The sequence below is a fragment of the Miniopterus natalensis genome, chromosome 15, assembly GCF_054644295.1.
Source record: "Miniopterus natalensis isolate mMinNat1 chromosome 15, mMinNat1.hap1, whole genome shotgun sequence".
Classification (NCBI taxonomy): Eukaryota; Metazoa; Chordata; class Mammalia; order Chiroptera; family Miniopteridae; genus Miniopterus; species Miniopterus natalensis.
The window spans coordinates 6,606,714-6,625,004 of record NC_142095.1 but is presented as its reverse complement, the minus strand read 5'-3'; the positions used below and the strand labels follow the sequence as shown (position 1 = coordinate 6,625,004).

The 18,291-nt window shown below is 61.1% G+C and overlaps 2 protein-coding genes across 2 annotated transcripts; one reads left to right on the top strand and one right to left on the bottom strand.

Annotated features, from left to right (window-relative positions):
• Positions 1 to 269: 269 nt before the first annotated feature.
• KLHL40 (kelch like family member 40) lies at positions 270 to 6,260 on the top strand. The gene is made up of 6 exons (XM_087824842.1): positions 270 to 1,400; positions 2,595 to 2,755; positions 3,025 to 3,132; positions 3,294 to 3,479; positions 4,764 to 4,910; positions 5,726 to 6,260. The coding sequence occupies exons 1-6, from the start codon at positions 270 to 272 to the stop codon at positions 5,835 to 5,837; spliced, it is 1,845 nt and encodes a 614-aa protein (XP_087680968.1). The 3' UTR covers positions 5,838 to 6,260.
• A 337-nt stretch (positions 6,261 to 6,597) lies between these two features.
• On the bottom strand, positions 6,598 to 13,098 carry HHATL (hedgehog acyltransferase like). Its single transcript, XM_016196130.2, has 11 exons — positions 12,993 to 13,098; positions 12,554 to 12,621; positions 11,940 to 12,053; positions 11,623 to 11,817; positions 11,071 to 11,280; positions 10,538 to 10,709; positions 9,954 to 10,098; positions 9,795 to 9,830; positions 7,432 to 7,633; positions 6,918 to 7,059; positions 6,598 to 6,719 (listed from the first exon to the last, which is right to left on the bottom strand). The coding sequence occupies exons 1-11, from the start codon at positions 13,096 to 13,098 to the stop codon at positions 6,598 to 6,600; spliced, it is 1,512 nt and encodes a 503-aa protein (XP_016051616.2).
• Between the last annotated feature and the right edge of the window lie 5,193 nt (positions 13,099 to 18,291).

Below are 18,291 nucleotides of genomic sequence, written 5' to 3'. Positions count from 1 at the left end.
CCACTTTCCAGGAGGGCCCAGAAACCCCACCCCGGTCCCATGAGCCCCCAGGGCTGAGTCAAGGCCGCGCCGGGAGAGGGCCTGGCCCAGCTGTCCCCTCCGAGTCATGTGCAGGCGGCCAGGCGGCTCCCCTTACAGGGCCCTGTCCACCTCTATATATAGCCCCGGGAAGACAGCTGCTGGACTGAGCGCCACCCAGCAGGCGAGCAGGGCGCGCAGACAGGAGGCCCCCGCCGCACCCTCGGTCGCCGCACCCTAGGCCGCTCGCCATGGCGCTGGGCTTGGAGCAGGCGGAGGAGCAGCGGCTGTACCAGCAAACGCTCCTGCAGGACGGGCTCAAGGACATGCTGGACCACGGCAAGTTCCTGGACTGCGTGGTGCGGGTGGGCGAGCGCGAGTTCCAGTGCCACCGCCTGGTGCTGGCCGCCTGCAGCCCCTACTTCCGCGCGCGCTTCCTGGCCGAGCCCGAGGGCGCGGGCGAGCTGCGCCTGGAGGAGGTGTCCCCGGACGTGGTGGCGCAGGTGCTGCACTACCTGTACACGTCGGAGATCTCGCTGGACGAGGCGAGCGTGCAGGATCTGTTCGCCGCGGCGCACCGCTTCCAGATCCCGTCCCTCTTCACCATCTGCGTGTCCTTCCTGCAGAAGCGCCTGTGCCTCGCCAACTGCCTGGCCGTCTTCCGCCTCGGGCTCCTGCTCGACTGCGCGCGCCTGGCCGTGGCCGCCCGCGACTTCATCTGCGCGCGCTTCTCGCTGGTGGTGCGCGACGCCGACTTCCTCGGGCTCTCGGCCGACGAGCTCATCGCCGTCATCTCCAGCGACGACCTGAACGTGGAGAAGGAGGAGGCGGTGTTCGAGGCGGTGATGCGGTGGGCGGCCGGCGGCGACGCCGAGGCCCGGGCCGAGCGCCAGCGCGCGCTGCCCACGGTCTTCGAGAGCGTGCGCTGCCGCCTGCTGCCGCGCGCCTTCCTGGAGAGCCGCGTGGAGCGCCACCCGCTGGTGCGCGCCCAGCCCGAGCTGCTGCGGAAGCTGCAGATGGTGAAGGAGGCGCACGAGGGCCGCCTCACCGTGCTGCGCAAGAAGGACAAGGGGAGGGCGGCCAAGGGGGGCGCGGGCGGGGCCGGGGCCGCGGAGGCCGAGGACGAGCGCGTCCTGCCCGGCATCCTCAACGACACCCTGCGCTTCGGCATGTTCCTGCAGGACCTCATCTTTATGATCAGCGAGGAGGGCGCCGTGGCCTACGACCCGGCGGCCAACGAGTGTTACTGTGCCTCCCTCTCCACCCAGATCCCCAAGAACCACGTCAGCCTGGTGACTAAGGAGAACCAGGTCTTCGTGGCCGGGGGCCTCTTCTACAACGAGGACAACAAAGAGGACCCCATGAGCTCTTACTTTTTGCAGGTGCCTTGCCTGCCCTGGGAGGGGATGGCCAGGGCTGGGCGGTCAGCCTTGGGGCCCAGGAGAGGCCCGTGTCTACTTGTTGGTGAATGTCCTTGGTCTAGGCCGAGCTGTAGACCAGGGAGGTTCACTGACAGCCACTTGCCTGAGAGCTGGGGCGGTTGTAGACAGTGGTCAATGAGCTGCACACCTGGTGTCTCAGGGGGATGTTAGCCCCAGGACGGTCTGATATGTTGGAGGCCCTGGCCCCGGATAGGGGTTAGGGTCAGGCACAGTGAGAAAGCGGGGCAGAGTCAGTGTAGGGGTTCTGGGCAGGGCCTTTGCGTGAGTCTGGGACTGGAGCGTGGACAGAGTGTCCCAGACAAAGGAATACATCCTGCCTGGTCCTCCCATTATACAGATGAGGAAACTGAGGCCCAGGAAGGAGCAGTAGACTGGGGTGGCCAGTCCAAGTTGTAGTGTGACTGTGGGATCTCAGAGAGCAGAAATGGCTTCCCGGGGACTGGCCATGTAGGTGTGAGCCTTGCCCGCTGGGTGGAATTTGGAGACCTTAAGAGGAGGGTGGTGGGGAATGAGCCTAGTGAGTGGCACACTCAGTGAGGCCGGGTGTGAGAGGGGTGAGGGGTGGCTTGATGCCAGGATTAAGCTGGGAGGCGGGGCAGTCACCAGCCAAGCACAGGTGGGCACGTTGTTTTTCCCCTCTGGGCTTCCATTGGTCAGCGGGGGCATCGGTGTTATTCTTCCTGCTTGATAAGGTGTTTTGAAGGTTAAATGGGTATAAAGTGTTCATCAGCACAGGGCCCAGCCTTCAGAAAACTTTTCAAAAAGACGGGCCACTAGTATTGTTATTGTAAGACTGCAGGTGGCCAGGGCAGCAGACTTCCTGTGGGCTTTAGGGGGCGGGTGGCAGGGCTGGCTGTAACTGGGCGTCCTGTGCGGTGGGGTGGGGAACAGGGAGCCGGGCTGTCCTGGGGAGGGCCTGGCGCTCTAATGGGTACCTCCCGGCATCCACCTATTCAGGAATGGGGGGGGCAGTTCTCAGCCTCAGAGGAGGAGGGGCGCTGTCTCCAGAATCCACCCCCAGGCTGCGCTGGTCCTGTCTGGGGTCCTGGGCTCCTCTGGCCTGGGGAGGCCCTCTGGGGCGGGGCCGGGGCCGGGCCGGGGCGGTCGCCGACTGGACGCCCTGCCCGCCCGCAGTTTGACCACCTGGACTCCGAGTGGCTGGGGATGCCACCGCTGCCTTCGCCGCGCTGCCTCTTCGGCCTGGGGGAGGCTCTCAACTCCATCTTCGTGGTCGGGGGCCGGGAGCTCAAGGACCGGGAAAGCAGCCTGGACTCGGTCATGTGCTACGACCGACTGTGAGCGCGGGCAGGGGCCAGGCCGCCTGCGGGCCCAGGTCGCCCGCGGGCCCAGGGTGCGGGAGGAGCCTGGGGGCTGGAAACCCAGACCCGGCTGGGCAGGGGCGGGGCGGGGCAGGGCAGGGGCGGGCGGCTGGCAGGCCAGACGGAGCGAAGAAATGAAGGTCTGGGAGTTCTGGTAATGTATCGGGGGCACCCCAATACCTGTGGGGCGGGCGGGTGGATGCAGAGACAGGACTGAGTGGCTTGCCCTCCCCCCTCTCCTCCAGGTCTTTCAAATGGGGCGAATCGGACCCTCTGCCTTATGCGGTGTACGGCCACGTGGTGGTCTCCCATATGGACCTCGTCTACGTCATTGGCGGCAAAGGCAGTGACAGGTGAGGCTCGGGCCTGGGCCGGGTGCACAGCAGGGCTGCATCCCCAGAGGCTGTCCCGCGTTTGTCCCGGCTGCCTGGGGAGGCAGCTGCAGGGACTGGGCCGAGGGAGGGGAGGGGCCCTGCTCCTGCCCCCTCACTCACTCACCACCCCCACCCCACAGGAAGTGCCTGAATAAGATGTGCGTCTATGACCCTAAGAAGTTCGAGTGGAAGGAGCTGGCACCCATGCAGACTGCCCGATCACTCTTCGGGGCCACCATCCATGACGGCCGCATTTTTGTGGCTGCCGGGGTCACGGACACAGGGCTGACCAGTTCAGTCGAGGTGTACAGCATCACAGACAACAAGTATGACCGCCTGCCTCCCTTCTTGCTCCCTGCCCCAGGCAGGACAGCCAGGGACTGAGGGCCTCACTGGAGCCCCCTGGCTGTGTGGCTTTGGGCCTGTGCCAGCCCTCTCTGTGTCAGCCCGGGAGGGAAGCACAGCCCCTGTCTTGGGTTTTCACAGTTGAGCTTGGACATCAGCACAGAAATAACCCTTCTCTCTTGATCAGTAGTGAGGCGGGCTTCCCGCACAAAGTGGGGCAAGGGCTATGGCCAGCCTGGTTACCAGGAGAGAGCTCCTAGGAGTGGGGTAGGAGATGCCAGGTTCCTCATTCAGAGAGACTCACACCAGGCACTGGCCCAGGTGATGCTGATGCTGCTGGTCCATGGACCACACTTTGAGTAGCAGGAATTTAGGAGGTAGAAGAAATAGGATATAGGGATTGGCTGGCTGTTGGAGGTGAGTGGGAGAAGTGGATGCTTTTGAGTGAGAGGGAGGTCATTTATTGGAGAACCATTGGGTTAGGTAGGAAAAGTGAGGGTCCATCCAGTTAGACATGTGGATTTGAGGTGCCTGGGGGTGAGGGCTGAGGAGGGTGAGATGGAGGGACGTGCTCCTTCAGGAGAGAGGGTGTGGTGGGAGAAGCTGAGGCACAGGCCCTGAGGGACTGGGCGGGCAGGTACATTATCCAGGAAGGAGTCTGAGGAGTGGAGGCTGGGGTGGTGGTGGGGTTGGGGGTGGGTTATGGAACAAATCACATCAGCAGAGGTGTGTGCCCTGGGCCTCGAATTCTGAGCCCTGTGGTGGCTGGGGACACGAGAGCAGTTGTGGAGGGTGGGGATGAAGGCTTAACTTCAGGAGCCAGGGAAAGGGAGTGAAGACACCTTGAGAGTAATTGGACTGTGGGAGAAGGGGGGTCAGGGCAGGAGTCCAAAGGGGTCGGGGGCTTAATCACCACTGAGCTGGTGAGTGGGAGGTGGTTCAGGAGTGAAGGAGGGACACTGGGGAGATCCGTGGTGGATTTCAGGGCAGGTTGGATAGAATGTTAAAGGGACAGTGAAGGGAAGTGGGAGGGGCAAGTGAATGGGAAAGGAAGTGAAGACTGGAGGGAAGGGGGAGGGGACAGGGCTGGGACACTCTGAGGTCTGGGCAGGGCCACCAGGCGGGCATTCCCGAGAATGTCCAGAGCAGAAGGTTGTGCCGAGACCCTGGGAGCCTGGGTCTTGGATTTCAGAGGGTGCAGCTGAGGCTGTGGGCGCTGGGGTGGGACAGTTCCTGGGCTTGCTGACGCTCCTCACCCCCTCCAGGTGGGCGCCCTTTGAGGCCTTCCCGCAGGAGCGCAGCTCGCTCAGCCTGGTCAGCCTGGCTGGCACCCTCTATGCCATCGGTGGCTTTGCTACTCTGGAGACCGAGTCTGGGGAGCTGGTCCCCACCGAACTCAATGACATCTGGAGGTGAGCCTGGCCCCAGGGAGGTGAGGGGGATCATGAGCAAGGCTGATGGCCCCCAGCATCACAGCTGGGCATTGAGGCACCTTGTGGGCTCTTCTGGGGGCAGAGCTGGTCCCTCTCCCAGAGAGTCCTATGGGGAAGAGACAGCAGAGACCCTGTTCAGCCCTAGCTCTCTCCAGTTTGGTGGGAAAGTCTGGGTTTGCACACATGACACCCTACCCCACTGTGGGACCTCAACAGTGTCACAGTTGGGAGCTAACCCCAAGCTCAGGGCACAGACCCACGGAAACAGTTTCCCAAATAGAGGGGCACCAGGCCTTTCCTCTCCCCTCCCTCTTGGGTGCTCTGGGGGAGAGCTGGGGCCAAGATTGAGAAGTTGCTGGACCCCAGCTTCACAGAGCGATTGCTTTCCATCACTGGTCCTTCTGGGGGATGGAAGGAAGAGGCTTCGACCACCTGGGGCACCTGCTGAACCTGCATTTCTCCCACTGCTGCAGGCAGCCTCCAGGGGGCAGTGCTGCTGGGAGAGTGGGAGTTGGGGAGGCTTCTGGGAGGGCTGAGCAGGGAAATTCTATATCTCAAGGGAAGATGTGGTGCTTCCTGGAGGGAGGTGGCCCTTCCTGGAATGTGGGGTGGGTGTTCTTTGGGGGTGAGTCTTGTGGGGGCCCCTTTCCCAGGGCATGGGAATCCTCCAGGGCTAGGATCGGCGTGGGGGTGGGGACTCCTTAGGGGTGGGCCTAGAGCACCCAGCCACCCCTCCCTGCTGGGTCCCCTCTGAACTCCGATGACCAAGCTCCTCATTCATGTCTTACCCGCAGATACAACGAGGAAGAGAAGAAATGGGAGGGTGTGTTGCGGGAGATTGCCTACGCCAACGGCGCCACCTTCCTACCTGTGCGGCTCAACGTGCTGCGCCTGACCAAGATGTGACCAGCCTGGGGCGCCTGAACTAAGCATCCTCCCATCCTGTGGCCCACACAGGCTGGGCCTTCTGGGGGCTACAGGCAGGAGGCTGGGAGAGGCCAGGGCCCACCTGGGTCTGAGAGGCTGCTTCAGCCAGGGAAGGTAACAGCTGCCCAGTCCTAGCCTTGGGGCAGGGCCGAGGACCTTTAGGCCTCTCCAGTGTCTCCATATCCCCCAGGCTTCCATCCTTGAGCCAGAACCACAGGGATGTATCCCAGGCTGCATCCTGGCCCTGCCCCAGCCTATCTGCATGTGCCAGTAAATTCCCCACAGGACCCCATCCTCGCTGTCAGGTGGGGACGGTCCCCACCGAGTGTTCCCTGCAGCAGGTACATCTCCTTCTGTGAGAATAATAAAGTGCCTTCTGAGCAAGCAGCTCAGGGTCTGGAAGCAGGTGCTCCAAGGGTCACGACTAGCTAGTTTGAAGATTCCGGGCTTTAAAGTTCGGCTTTTGGGCTAGTTCCCCAGGTTGGTGGTCTCTGCCCCCCACGGGGTGTCTCCTCCACACCCTGTGTGCGCCAAGACCTTGACCCCTCTCCCTGAGGCCCAGAACTCGCAGCTCCTCATCCAGCACAGACAAGGAGCCAGGGGACTGCTGGGGGGCAAGGGAGGGACTAGCCAAACTGGTAGAAAAGTCCTTTATTCTTTCCGTCAGGCCCCATCTGGCCTGGCCTGGCCTGGGCCCAGGACTGGCTGCGCAGAGCAGAGCCATCCCTCCCCCTCCCACCTACTCCGGCTTCAACTTGTCCTGCTTCTGTTCCTCTAGCGCCAGGGTTCGCTCTCGCTCCTTCACCAGCTGAACACCACAGTAGGTGACAAACAGGATGGCCAGCGTGGTTTGGGGAAACCCTGTGGAGGGAAGAGGCCATGGGTGCCTGGGAGCAGCGACCCCCTCGGTGACCCTTCTCTCGCCAGGCCTCTCCCACCCAGTGGGCCCTCCCTGCTGAGTCCCCAGGGAATTGTGGTGAGGTAGGGGCATTTCAAAAGGCCACAGTCATCCAGGTTGCTGCTTGGTTCTGTGTGTGTCCCCACCCCCCCGTCCCTTACCTGTGAGTAGAAGGCGCCGGGCAACCAGCTCTGTGAACTCCAGGCTGTTCAGGGTTACAAGGTTGTACATGATGATAGCCCAGAAGTTCATGGCCCCAAAGACAGCCCGGACCCTGCGGGACATCTGCTCCGACAGAGAGCCCTGCCCGGTCCAGGAAAGCATCGTCAGTGCGGCAAGAGGCCCAGGGGAGAGAGGACAGGGTTGGCAGAGCCCTTGCCCACATGGTCACTGAGGTCCTGGAATATGCCTGTGTCTCTGAGAGTCCTCTCTCTCTCATTGTTAAAGATGGGGAAACTGAGGTCTGGAGAGAGGGCAGGGCCTGACCAACATAGCCAGGGCTGGGAGCCCCACACCCCACAGAAGGGAGGGAGGGCCAGATACCCACAGGGTGAGCCATTGTCCTGAAGACCAGGAGGGTGGTGGTGAGAGTTCTGGACTGGGGGCCAAGTGTGCCTGGAAGCCTTCAGAGAGCAACAGCCCAGCCACCCCCCACCCCAGCCCTGCCTTGCTCACCTCAATGCGTGCTAGGGGCCCCCACTCTGCCAGCTTCTGCACCCAGAGCTCAAAGTTGAGGCCAAAGCAGTTAAGGATTGACCACAGGTAGACAATATCACAAGGCCCAAGCCACAGAGTGGTGACAGCAAATGTGGCCACTGAGGCCACCAGCTCTGGGATCACCTCAGAGTGCTCCCCACCAATGTGGTCATACACGTACCTGTGGGAAAGGGCAGGGGGGAGATGGGCAAGGAATACACAACAGGGACACCCTCCTCAACGCTGTGGTCTGGATGCGTCAATATCCCTGACCTCAGGTGGCTTCTCTTCCCTACCCAACTTCAGAATGGGGAGGGCTCCGCCTGGAACCCCAGATCTTCTCTAGCTATGTTCGTTCAGTCCCCAAGTGACCTCTTCCAGACCCAAAGCTTTGAACACTGATGAGCCCCAAATCTGCGTCTTTAGCTCAGTCTCCCTCCAGACTCATATAGCCAACCAGACATCTCACTTGAATGACAGGTCCCCCCATCCCTGCCCAAACCCACTTCACCCCATCTCCATTCATGACATGACCACCCGTTTGGTGGTAGACCAGGAGGCTCAGTGCCATCTCAGATTCTCAGTTCCCATCTCCACCCACATCCAAGCCAGCCCATGGGCTCCACTCGGCCCTGACCACTGCTCGTCACTTCCACTACCACCGTCCTAGTCCAGGGAGTCTCCTCTCACAGCGACAACTGCACGTCTCTTAAATAGTCTTCCTGCTTCTGCCTCTGGCCCCTGCCCTCTGGTGTCCCCACACAGCAGCTAGAGGCATCTTTTAAGAGTGTAGCTTGGATCATATCAGTTCCACAGCCAAACCTTCTCCCAATGCCCCCCCCCCCATTACAATTAGAACAAACTCAACGTCCTTCCTGTGGCTGGGAGAGGCCGTGTCCTCTGCTTTCTGCCTCCTCCTTGGCCTCGTCAATAAGGCTCTGGCCTCATTGGCCTCCTGTCCCTCAGACACAGCAGGTCCTGCCTCAGGCCTTTGCACTTGTTGTTTCCTCTGTCTTGAATTAGCTTCCCCACATTCCCTTGTCACTCAAACCTCACTGAGGCCTGCCCAGATCCTGCGGCCAGCTTCTATCCCGTTATATCGGTGTGTGTGTTTTCATAACGCCTACCACTCTCAGATTATTTATGTGCTTGTTCACCTGTTTATGGTCTGTTTCTCCCCACTACACTGTAAGCCCCATGAGCTCAGGGACTTTGCCACGTTCACTGCTGTATCCCTGGTGCCTAGACAGTGCCTGGCACATAGCAGGTGCTCAATAAATATTCGTTAAATGAATTCATTAGAAGACCCATGGAATAATGTCCTTGACCTCCTCATTTCTAACGGTTTCTTTTCCATTCCACCTCAGCCACCCACTCCCATGGCCACACCCCGACTTTGCCACCACTTGAAATGTCCCTCATTCTTAATTCCCATTCTTCGCCCAGCCCCTCCTGGCCTGGCCTGCCAGCTCCAGTTCTCCAGTCTCATTGACACCCGATCTTCCTCATCTCGTGGCCCCTCCTTACCAGGCTTCTAGTCAGTGAGTCATCATTATAAATAACCTAAACCCCCCCATCCCTCACATCTTCCTTCTCGCCCATCTGGGAGAGCCCAGTCACCCAGTCCTTCTCATCTGCACCCACGAAGCTAAGTGCTGATGGGGGAAATCGCACACCTTCACATATTAGAGTCCGTCCATAAACCCGCTGCCTCCAAACCCCCCTGGGCTCTCAAAGCCGAGGTTTCTCTAGTCAGCTTCTCCTGTGCTCTGCAGTGGATATGCCACCCTTAGCTCCCCTTGCCAAGTATGAGTGGGTGTGGGGGGACCTAGGCAGGTGGGTGGAGCACACGGAGATGCCACCTCCCTCCATGCCCCCCGACCCTGTATCTCTCAGCTGATGACCTTGCCTCCCACTTCATGGGGGAAACCAGAGCCTTCAGGTGGAATGCCTCGCCCTCTTACACGCGCCTGCTGTGCTCCAGCTTCTCTGAACCACCTCCCTGAACTTCCACGGGAATGTCTCCCGGATTCCAGCCGGAAGTTTCTCATATGGAACCCCTTTCTGGAAACCACCCCAGCCACCTCCCAGGCTGTAGATAAGAATCTGGGTATCATCTCCCTCTCTTTCCCGGTCCCTGCCATCCATGGCCAAGTCCTGCCCAGGCCTCCTGCTGTTTCACTCCAGGGCCCCACCCAACTGCAGACCTCCGCCACCACCTCCTCGCTGCCCTCTTTGCTTCCTCTGGGCCAAGGGTGATCTTTTAAAACATGGACCAATCTCTGCCCTGCCTGCTCAAACCCCTGGAGGGATGATTGTGACCACCCCCCACCCCAACTCACTTGCAGAGCCAGTCGTTGATGCCACGATCGAAGTGCCTGTGGGAGGAGGGCAGCTGAGTGTGAATCAACCAGGAGCAGGGCTCCTGGGGACACAGGAATGGGCTCAGGGAAGGAGGGGAACCCAAGGGTGTGTCCCTGATGCCTGATACCCGCACTCACGTTTCCGCGAAGAGGTAGAGCGCGGTGATGCACTTGGGAGGCTGGGGTGGGTCCAAGTGGTCGAGGCGGGCCACCGTGTTGACCACACCGAAGAGGACAGCTGCCTTCACCCAGTCGTACACCAGGTTTGAGTAGGCTAGGCCAGCTGGGGACAACGTGGTGTCACTGCCTGGGGGGTGTCGCACCAGTCTCCCCACCCAGACACCCAAATCTAGGGGGGATCACTGAGTCTGGTCCTCTGCTTCTGACACAATCTTCCAGGCCCACGGGGAGGTCCTGCTGCCCAGATCGCTCCCATGGGCCCCCCACTTCCTGGGCCCTGGCCACCCCAAGGAGACCCCATCCTGCTGTGGAGATCAGCCTGAGGCCCCAGGGAGGCGGAAGGGGCTCTGTCCCATCCCAGTCCGGCTTCATAGGCCAAAGCAAACAAGTCCCACGCATGTCAAAGAATAAGTTCCCGCTCCCGCACCCTCAGACAGGTGCTGTGCCCCTTGGGGCATCAGCTGCCCCAGTGGTGACATGTGAGAGCACAGAAGGGGGCAGTGGCCCAGGCCCCTCCTTGCTCTGGGCCCCCGCACACCCACCGAGGGCGCTGTCCGGCAGGCGGCTGGCGAACTTGAGGTCACTGGGGATGGTGAGAATGTAGAAGAAGTGAAAGAAAATGTCCACGGCCATGATGGCCACCACGCTGAGGCCCGCCTGGGCCTGGATGTGCCACAGCTCGCCCTCGCGCCTCACGGGCTCCACCTGGCTCACCTGGGGGATGTCAAGTGTATAAATGGGGAGTCACCAACTGCCTGGGGAACTGAGGGTGAGGGAAACTTGGTCCATCCTGGCAGCCCAGCCCAACGGTGCCAACACCCAAGGAGGCTTCGTGGCCTGCAAGGGGGACCCAGGCCTGTCTCGGGAGCCCCATTTGAGGAGAAGGAGGAGAGACATCTCCATCTTGGGATCCCTGTCTGGGGGGTGGGTACAGCCCGATCCTGGAATCTGAGGAAGGGAGTCATGCCTGGGGGTGGGGGACACAGCCCACCCTGGCAGGCCTGTCAGAGACAGGAGCCCCTGTCTGAAGAAGGGGGTCAGCCCAGCCCTGGGAGCCCACACGGTGCGCCCTCACCTGGGCGTGGAAGCGGTCGAAGGTCAGGACGGGCCCGAAGAAGAAGAATGGTAGGTAGAAGTTGTACTTGAGCAGGTCGGCTAGGGAGTAGCGGCGGTCAGGGTGGGCACAGCTCTCCAGCGCGAAGCTGGTGCAGCGCAGCACCGTGAAGCCGCTGCCCCCTTGAAACAGCACCTCTTGAAGATCAAAAGTGCCTGTTACAAACCCGTTCTGGATGGGAGAGAGCAGGCCGCCAGCTCGCCAGGTGCCCCTCGTCTCTGGGAAGCCCACCCAGCTTCCCCCAGGGGCCCAGCCTGGTGCCGACCCTTCCTCTCTCCAGACCCAGTCAATGCGGGCCATTCAGGGCCAGTTCACATTAGCTGCTGGGACAGAGCAGAGAATGGGCTGGACACATCCCTGCATGGTGGAGGGGACCGCCTTGTAGTCAAGGCAAGCTCCATGGTCAGAGGCTCGGGAAAGGGAAGGGAAGGCCTGGGGAGACTTGGGAGGTGAGGGCTTTGGATGGGGTGAGAGAGGTGTGAGGTCCCACCCCTGCCCCTCCCTGCTGCATACCTGCCAGGAGATGAGGGGGTCCAGCTTGAAGGAGGCAAGGCTGGCCATGCCGAGGCCAAGACAGAGCCAGGGCTGGCCCAGGAGTGAGGCCACATAGAGACCGACACAGTGGCCAAGCAGCAGCAGCAGGTACCAAGGGCCCATCGTGCCCACCACGGCCAGGGCCCCGTACACGGCGTACATCCAGGAGCGCAGCTGTGGGCAGGGAGGCTTCGTTTGCCTACCCACACCCTCAGAGGCAGAACCAGCATGGGTTCCCCACCCCTGTGGCTGTGGGGGGCTGCTGGGGGAGGCTGGAGGGCTCGGGTCGGGCTCACCTGGGGGGCAACCATCGTGCAGAGTTTAGCGAACAGCACGTGTCCGGAGAGGGTGAAGAGGATGACGTTGCGGAAGGAGGTGAACCACATCACCCACTCGAAGTCCGCCACGTCCTGGGGCGGGCCGGGCAGGTTAAGGTGGGGCAGGGGCAGGAGGGGCTGGCACTCGGCTGGTTAGAGTCCCAGCACCGTCCCAGCCCCTACATTCTTCTCATGCTTTAGAGCAGAGCCACGGCTGCAGGCCCCGCAGAGGGGAGTACCAGGCAGGGAGATAGAAAGGAGTGAGGGGCACCGTGTGGGCTGCCCTGTCCCTCAAAGCTCCCCTCTCCCCAGCACGCTGCGTGACATTCAATCATTATTGCATTGGTCCTGGGAAGGATGCGGCTGGAGGCCCCTGCTAAGGCACGTCTCCATTTATTTCCCGAGTGAGCAGGGTCTGGGGCAGGAGGGGCCAGCAGAGAAAATGAAGGTGCTGGGGTTCAAACCAGAGACCCTCCCCATTGTGAGCCCTCGGAACATCTGGAACAGGGGAGTGTCGGGACGGGTTTGGGATCAGAAAGGTGTGCCAGGCGCCAGGGACCCCAGGCAGGGACCCTGGGGTGTGGAGGACCTACCATCTTCCGACCAATGTACTCCCAGCCGGGCCGCACAGACTCCCGGAAGGCCTTCCTTTGGGCCCCATCTGAGAATAGAGTATGGCCTCAGGAGAAGGGCCGCCTCACCTCTCCCATGCCTGCCCCTACAGGAGGCTGACCCCTGCCTTGGGGGCTCTCTCTTCTTCTGCTTCTCCCTGGGTCTCACTGAGTGTCTGGGCCCAGGTCTCCCTAAGTGTCTGAGTGTGTGTGTGTGTCTCTCTCTGGCTCTGTGTCCAGGTTTCTGTCAGTGTCCCTGCATCTGTGTCTCCCTGTGACCATACCTGGTGCAGCCCAGCCCCCAAGGCTGAGAGAAAACCCTGGGTCTGGAGCCTCTGAGTTTCTGGCTTTGCTGGTTGGAACCCTGAGGCTCCCCAAGGAAAGAAGGGTCCCATGCCCCTGCCCAGGGCCCAGCTGTTACCTTGTGAAGCCTCAAGGAGGCCCCGGCCAGCATAGGCCAGGGCCCCGCTCAGCACCAGGGAGTACAGGCCCAGCTCCGCCGCCGGCAATGCTGTCTTGATGCCCATAGCCTGGCTGCGGCTGGGGAGACAGGCTGGGTGAGGGCTCCACTGACCCCCAGCCCTGCCTAGCCCCCCCTTATGGTTCCCCACTGAGGTGGCAAGGACCCCATTCTTGAGACTGCCCCTCTTGCTTCTTGGAGAGTTCATGCCATCATTCTCTGCTCCCCCATCCCCAACTCCTCCCAGGCCTCCCCCCATCCTAGCTGCTGCTCTAGCTCCTGCCTTCCCCACCGAAGCTCTTGAAAGCATACTCTCCACGCTCAGCCTGCCTTCCTCACCCTCATTTAATTTACTCCCATACCTTCGGGTGAGCTGGTCCCCACCTTCTGCTCCTGCCAAAGCTTCAGATGCCTTTCATGTGGGGCAGCCCCGTTTGCATCACCTCAATCATGCTCCTGGCCCCCAGGGCCCCCACCCCCCTCAGTAAGGCTCCCTCAGTCCTGACAAAGCCCCACCCCCTCCCTGACACCTTCTCTGACTTCCATGCCCTCCTGAGTTGCCTTTACTTTACCTGACCTCCCCAGGTCCGGCCCCCAGCACCAAGCCTCCGGCCTCTCACTGAGCCCTAAGGCCCCAATCAGCCCTTGAGCCTCAGCCTGCCATGTCCCTGGTCCCTGCCTGTGTCTGAAGCCACACCAGCCCACTCTCTCAGAGTTCTGTGTATCCAGGCCCTGGATGCTGGCTGGAGGCTTTGCTATTTGAAGAGATGCCCTGGGGTGTCGGGAGTGGGGCCAGGAGGGCACCGGGGAGGGTGCTGGCCGCTGTCCAAGGTGCTGACCAGTATCAGGCTCAGGGCAAGCCTTGCCACTCTCTTCTACCAAAGCCTAGTTGGTCCCCAGGAGTTCTGCCGGGCCATCTCTGGGACCTCAGCTAGCACCCATTCCCTTCCTATCTGGCTCCAGCCTGGCCCAGGGCCTTCCCAAGGGCCCATGGGTAACAGACTCAGGGCCCACATTAAAGGGAGGAACATGTCTCAGAGCCCTCTTGGGCTGTGCCAAGAGGTAGTAGGCATGGCTCTGTCTCCCACCCCGACCCCCCCCCAAGTCTCCCTCACCAAGTCTGGCAGCTCTCTTAGGCCCCCGGTGTCAGCGTTCTCCCTGTTACGCAGATGTGAGGGCCATGGAGCAGAGAGGCGCAGGGACCCGTCAAGGTCGCACAGTAAAATGGACAGGATGGAGTGTCCTCAGTGACCCCCCGAGTCACAGGTAATAGGGCCACTGCTGCCCCTTCCCAAAACGGGGGGCTGCTCGCCTCACTTCTGCATGGCCGGCCTGCGGGCTGAGCCGCCTCCTCTCCGGCCGCTGGGGGTAGGGAGGCCCCAAGGATCAGGTTAATGGAGCAGGAGCTTGAAACCGGAGCACGGTGAAGAGCCCGCGAAATAGCTTTGTCAGCTGCCTCCCACTCGCCACTTTCCAATTTTAGCTCCCCATGGCCGGTGCTGGCGTCCCCAGTGAGGCCCCTGTGAGCAGGGCAAGGGCTGGTCCCAGCCTGGGACCTCTCCCAATAGACCCCCAGACCTAGGCCAGCTTGTGGACTCAGGGTCACCCCCTGTCCCCGTCCTGCTGGCCTCAGGTACATCTGGGGTAAAAGCCCACTTGGGGACCTGAGGTCTAAGATGAAGAGCCTGGGGTGGGCTCCAAAGTTCTCAAGGATCCCACAGAGGCTGCATCCCCGACTGGCACTGACCTTGAGGAGGCTGTGAGGGACCCTGGCACACTGCCCACCTCGGGGCTCCGGGGTCTTGCGTCCGACCGTCTGTCTGTCCGACCAGCTGGGCTCTGGGGCCACGGTGGGGTGTGTCCAGCCCTGGGGTCCCCACCCCCTCAAGGCTATTGAGTGGTGAGTGGTGACAGCAGGAGAAGGGGGAGGAGGAGGGCAGGGAGGAGGTGGCCTTCCTGGAGCGGAGCGGAGCAGAGTGGAGCAGAGCCGAGTGCTGCAGAGCTGCTGGCCACGGGGAGCCGCAGGGAGGATCTCAGTTGGGGGTGGGGGTGGGGGGTGGGGGGTGGGGGGGGAAGGGGTGGCCAGTGGCTCAGAAAGGGATACCTGGGCCTCACTTCAACCTGCCTCTCCTGGTCCATAGCCTGTGCCTCCCTATTACTGCTAGCCAGAACTCCCCTCTTCCAGGAAGCCTTCCTGGTGGCCCTTGCTGGTCTCTCCAGGCCTGTGATCCCTGCCCCCACCACAGACAAACGCACACACACACAGAGGCACACACATACATGCACATACTTGCATGCTCAGCTCCAAGATGTCCAGCCTGCACCTGTACAAGTGAACTCCCAAGGGCTGACCCAGGGCAGACCATCCAGCCCCCTGCCCTGGTCCCTTTCTTCCTGCCCAGAGTCCTGGCTGGCTGGGCATCAGGCCTGGGGGAGGACTGACTTGCCAAATGGAATTGGAACTGGCACCAGACATGTGGCTGAGGCCCCCTGCCCCGTCCCATGGGCAGCTGCCCAGGTGGAGGGGTGCTAGCAGGGTTGAGTGGGCACTTGGAGTGGCTGGCATCCTCTCCATGGTAGGGTGGAGGCAGATAGCAGTGTCTCTAACCAACTGGGTCTCCTTGGGGGGGGGGGGACAGGGCCTCACTCTGGGAAGGCCCAGCCAAGGCCTCAGCCCAGCTTACCTGATGGGGCCACCCTGAGAGGACAGGAACCTCTGATAGTCCCCCTTTGGGATAAGGGCCTCAGAGTCTATGGGGGACTGTTGATGCATGTGGGGGACCAGGCCTTGGGTCTGGAGTTAGAAGTTGCCGTGTGACTACAATCACAGGGCAGGTCCTGGAGCCACTGCTGATCCCAACCTGGGCCACAGGCTCAGGTTCAACTGAGGGAAGAAGGATCCTGCTCCTCTGCCCCCAGCAGGGGCACTTCCAGGGCCTGAGCAAGGTCTGGGAAGGGCAGAGACCCATACTCTCCCAGCAGTGCTGCTAGGCAGTGACCTTCCTCCCAAACATGCAGACACGCTGGCCCAGAGGACTGGGACGGGCCAGGAGACCCCAGCGGGCACTCCCCACAGCGACTAGACCTGCATCACTGGTCCCTGACCTGAGAAGCATGAAGAACAATTGTTGCATAGTCTGGGGGCTAGGCAAGGGCTACAGCTGGGGCCAGGGGCACTAGAGGAGTCCAGCTTCAGGGAGGGCTCCCTGGCCTGGGGTGGGAGCCACCTGAACAGAGTTCTGAGCTAGTCACTGGTTGTTAGGAGTAAGTTAATCCCAGTAGCCAGGGATGGTTCTAAGGATGTACATGGATCAACTTTTTAATTTTACCACCACCTGGAAGGAAGGTTAGTTATCATTTGCCCTAGTTGATGGAAAAGGAAACTGACGCACCAGGAGGTTAAGTAGTTGGGTCAGCTCCATAAGCTTCTTGAGCTGATGGCCCTGCAGGGACGAGAACCCAGCTTGCCCACACCAGGTGCTGGCTGAGACCAGTGTGGTCGGCCATCCAGCTGAGACAAGGGTTCAAGGAGGCAGACAGGGTGGTTTGGTTCCACTGTTAAGAGCACAGGCCTGGCCAATTCACTTGAACCTGAGCTGCACCTCACTGGTGAGAGAACTTCTCTGAGCCTCAGATCCTCACCTATAAATGGGCAGACTTCTCACTGCACAGCAAGGGCTTGGCTCACCGAATTGCTCATAGAGAAAGGCTGAAACCCCCTCACTGGAGAGGCTCAGAGAGGCAGGACTCACACACAGCAGATTTTCACTGGGTGACCTCTCACAGCAGGGTCTGCAGGGAGCTCCGCATGTGGGGATGGCAGGAAGGGTGGGGGGCTAGCGAGGGCCCCTTGGGTCTGGGGCTGGGTGGCCAAGGCCAGCTGCACCTGTGCGAGGGGTGGCAGAGGAGAGAGTGCCTGGGGCAGCCAGTCCACAAAACGAGGGGCAGGAAGCGGCCTGGGGTAAGACCAGCACAAGGACCTGGGGCCGCAAATGTCAAGAGAGCTAGTAGGAAAAATGTGGAGGGCAGAGTTCCTTCTCATCCCTTAGGGGTTTGGTTGTTGTTGTTCAAAGTAAAAATGTGGGGAAAATATCTTGTGTGTGTGTAATTGTTTCATGTTGGTTGTGTATGGGCTCTGTAAGTATATGTTTTGTGTTGTATGTTGTCTATGGCATGTGTTGTGTGTGTGTGTGTGTGTGATGTGTGTACTGTTTGTGTGTATATATGGGGCTCAGGGACTGTAGGAGAGACAGCATGTGTGGAGAGGGGTGGACAGGCAGAGACTTCCCTGTGGGTGGTGGTGGGTTGACTGGGGGAGGAGATGGAGAGGAGAAGCTGGGTCTAGACACTGGATGTGGGGCCAGAGGAGGGACCCAGGGGCAATGGAATGTGCTTGAGGCTTAAATCAGCCTGAGCCACCTGCAGTCTTGTCTAGCTCAGCTGTGGTGCCGCAGAGGCCCCCACGGGGACAGTGGCCAAGCCACACCCATCGCTCGACCAGGTCTCACCTGTCAGTGCTGGAACCTGAGCACCCAGGCCTGAGGCACCTGCCTGGCGTGCAGCCATGGAGAGTCCTCACGTGAGGCCTCTTTGATTGTCCTTGCCCCTCTCCCTACGACCTAGTGGATCTGGGCAGGCAAGTCCAGCCCACCTGCTGCCCACTTGCCTGAGGGCTGGGAAGTCCTCCTCAGGGTCCAAGGGACAGGTGGTGCTGCTCAGGAGGGGCCATGGGCATTAACTTGGATGGACCAGGCTGCTCCTCCTCACCTGGCCCACCTGGGTTAGATCCCTCAGGGTCCCAGGCCTTGGCCCCTTTGACAACCCCTCCTTCCCTTGAAAATCCTGCTGCAGGCTCCCCTGGGACTCCCCCTTTCACCCTCCCCCACTCACATCTCAGGGCGATATGGACAGCACCCTCCCCACCCAGAGCTGGGCAATAAGCCTGGGAGCAGCGGCAGGGAAGGTGGAGGCTCTGTCTCTGCACCTGCACCCCCACCCCCACCCCACCCCCACCCTCTGTTTCCCTCTGACTGCACCAGGAGCTCCCTGAGAGCAGGGGGGAGTCTGATTACCTGAGGGGCTGGCTTGCAGATGGCACTCATGGACCCTGATGGCTGGCCAGCTCTGTGGATGGTGGCCTGGGACTTCTTGGAGCTTAGGGATGGAGTCTGCCTCACCTGGGACCCTCCTGCATTTCCTTCCCAGGGACCCTTAGGACCCCTCAGAATCGCCCCTTCACCCTGATGGCCTTTGCTACCCC

Excerpts from the sequence above, each read along its gene's own strand:
- HHATL (XM_016196130.2), bottom strand. The coding sequence starts at position 13,098 with ATGGGCATCAAGACAGCATTGCCGGCGGCGGAGCTGGGCCTGTACTCC. Across the intron at positions 10,099-10,537 it reads CCTGCCGGACAGCGCCCTCG|CTGGCCTAGCCTACTCAAAC; the intron begins GTGGGTGTGCGG and ends CGTTGTCCCCAG. Across the intron at positions 9,831-9,953 it reads CTCTACCTCTTCGCGGAAAC|GCACTTCGATCGTGGCATCA; the intron begins GTGAGTGCGGGT and ends CTCCTCCCACAG.
- KLHL40 (XM_087824842.1), top strand. The coding sequence starts at position 270 with ATGGCGCTGGGCTTGGAGCAGGCGGAGGAGCAGCGGCTGTACCAGCAA. Across the intron at positions 2,756-3,024 it reads GTCATGTGCTACGACCGACT|GTCTTTCAAATGGGGCGAAT; the intron begins GTGAGCGCGGGC and ends CCTCTCCTCCAG. Across the intron at positions 4,911-5,725 it reads GAACTCAATGACATCTGGAG|ATACAACGAGGAAGAGAAGA; the intron begins GTGAGCCTGGCC and ends TCTTACCCGCAG.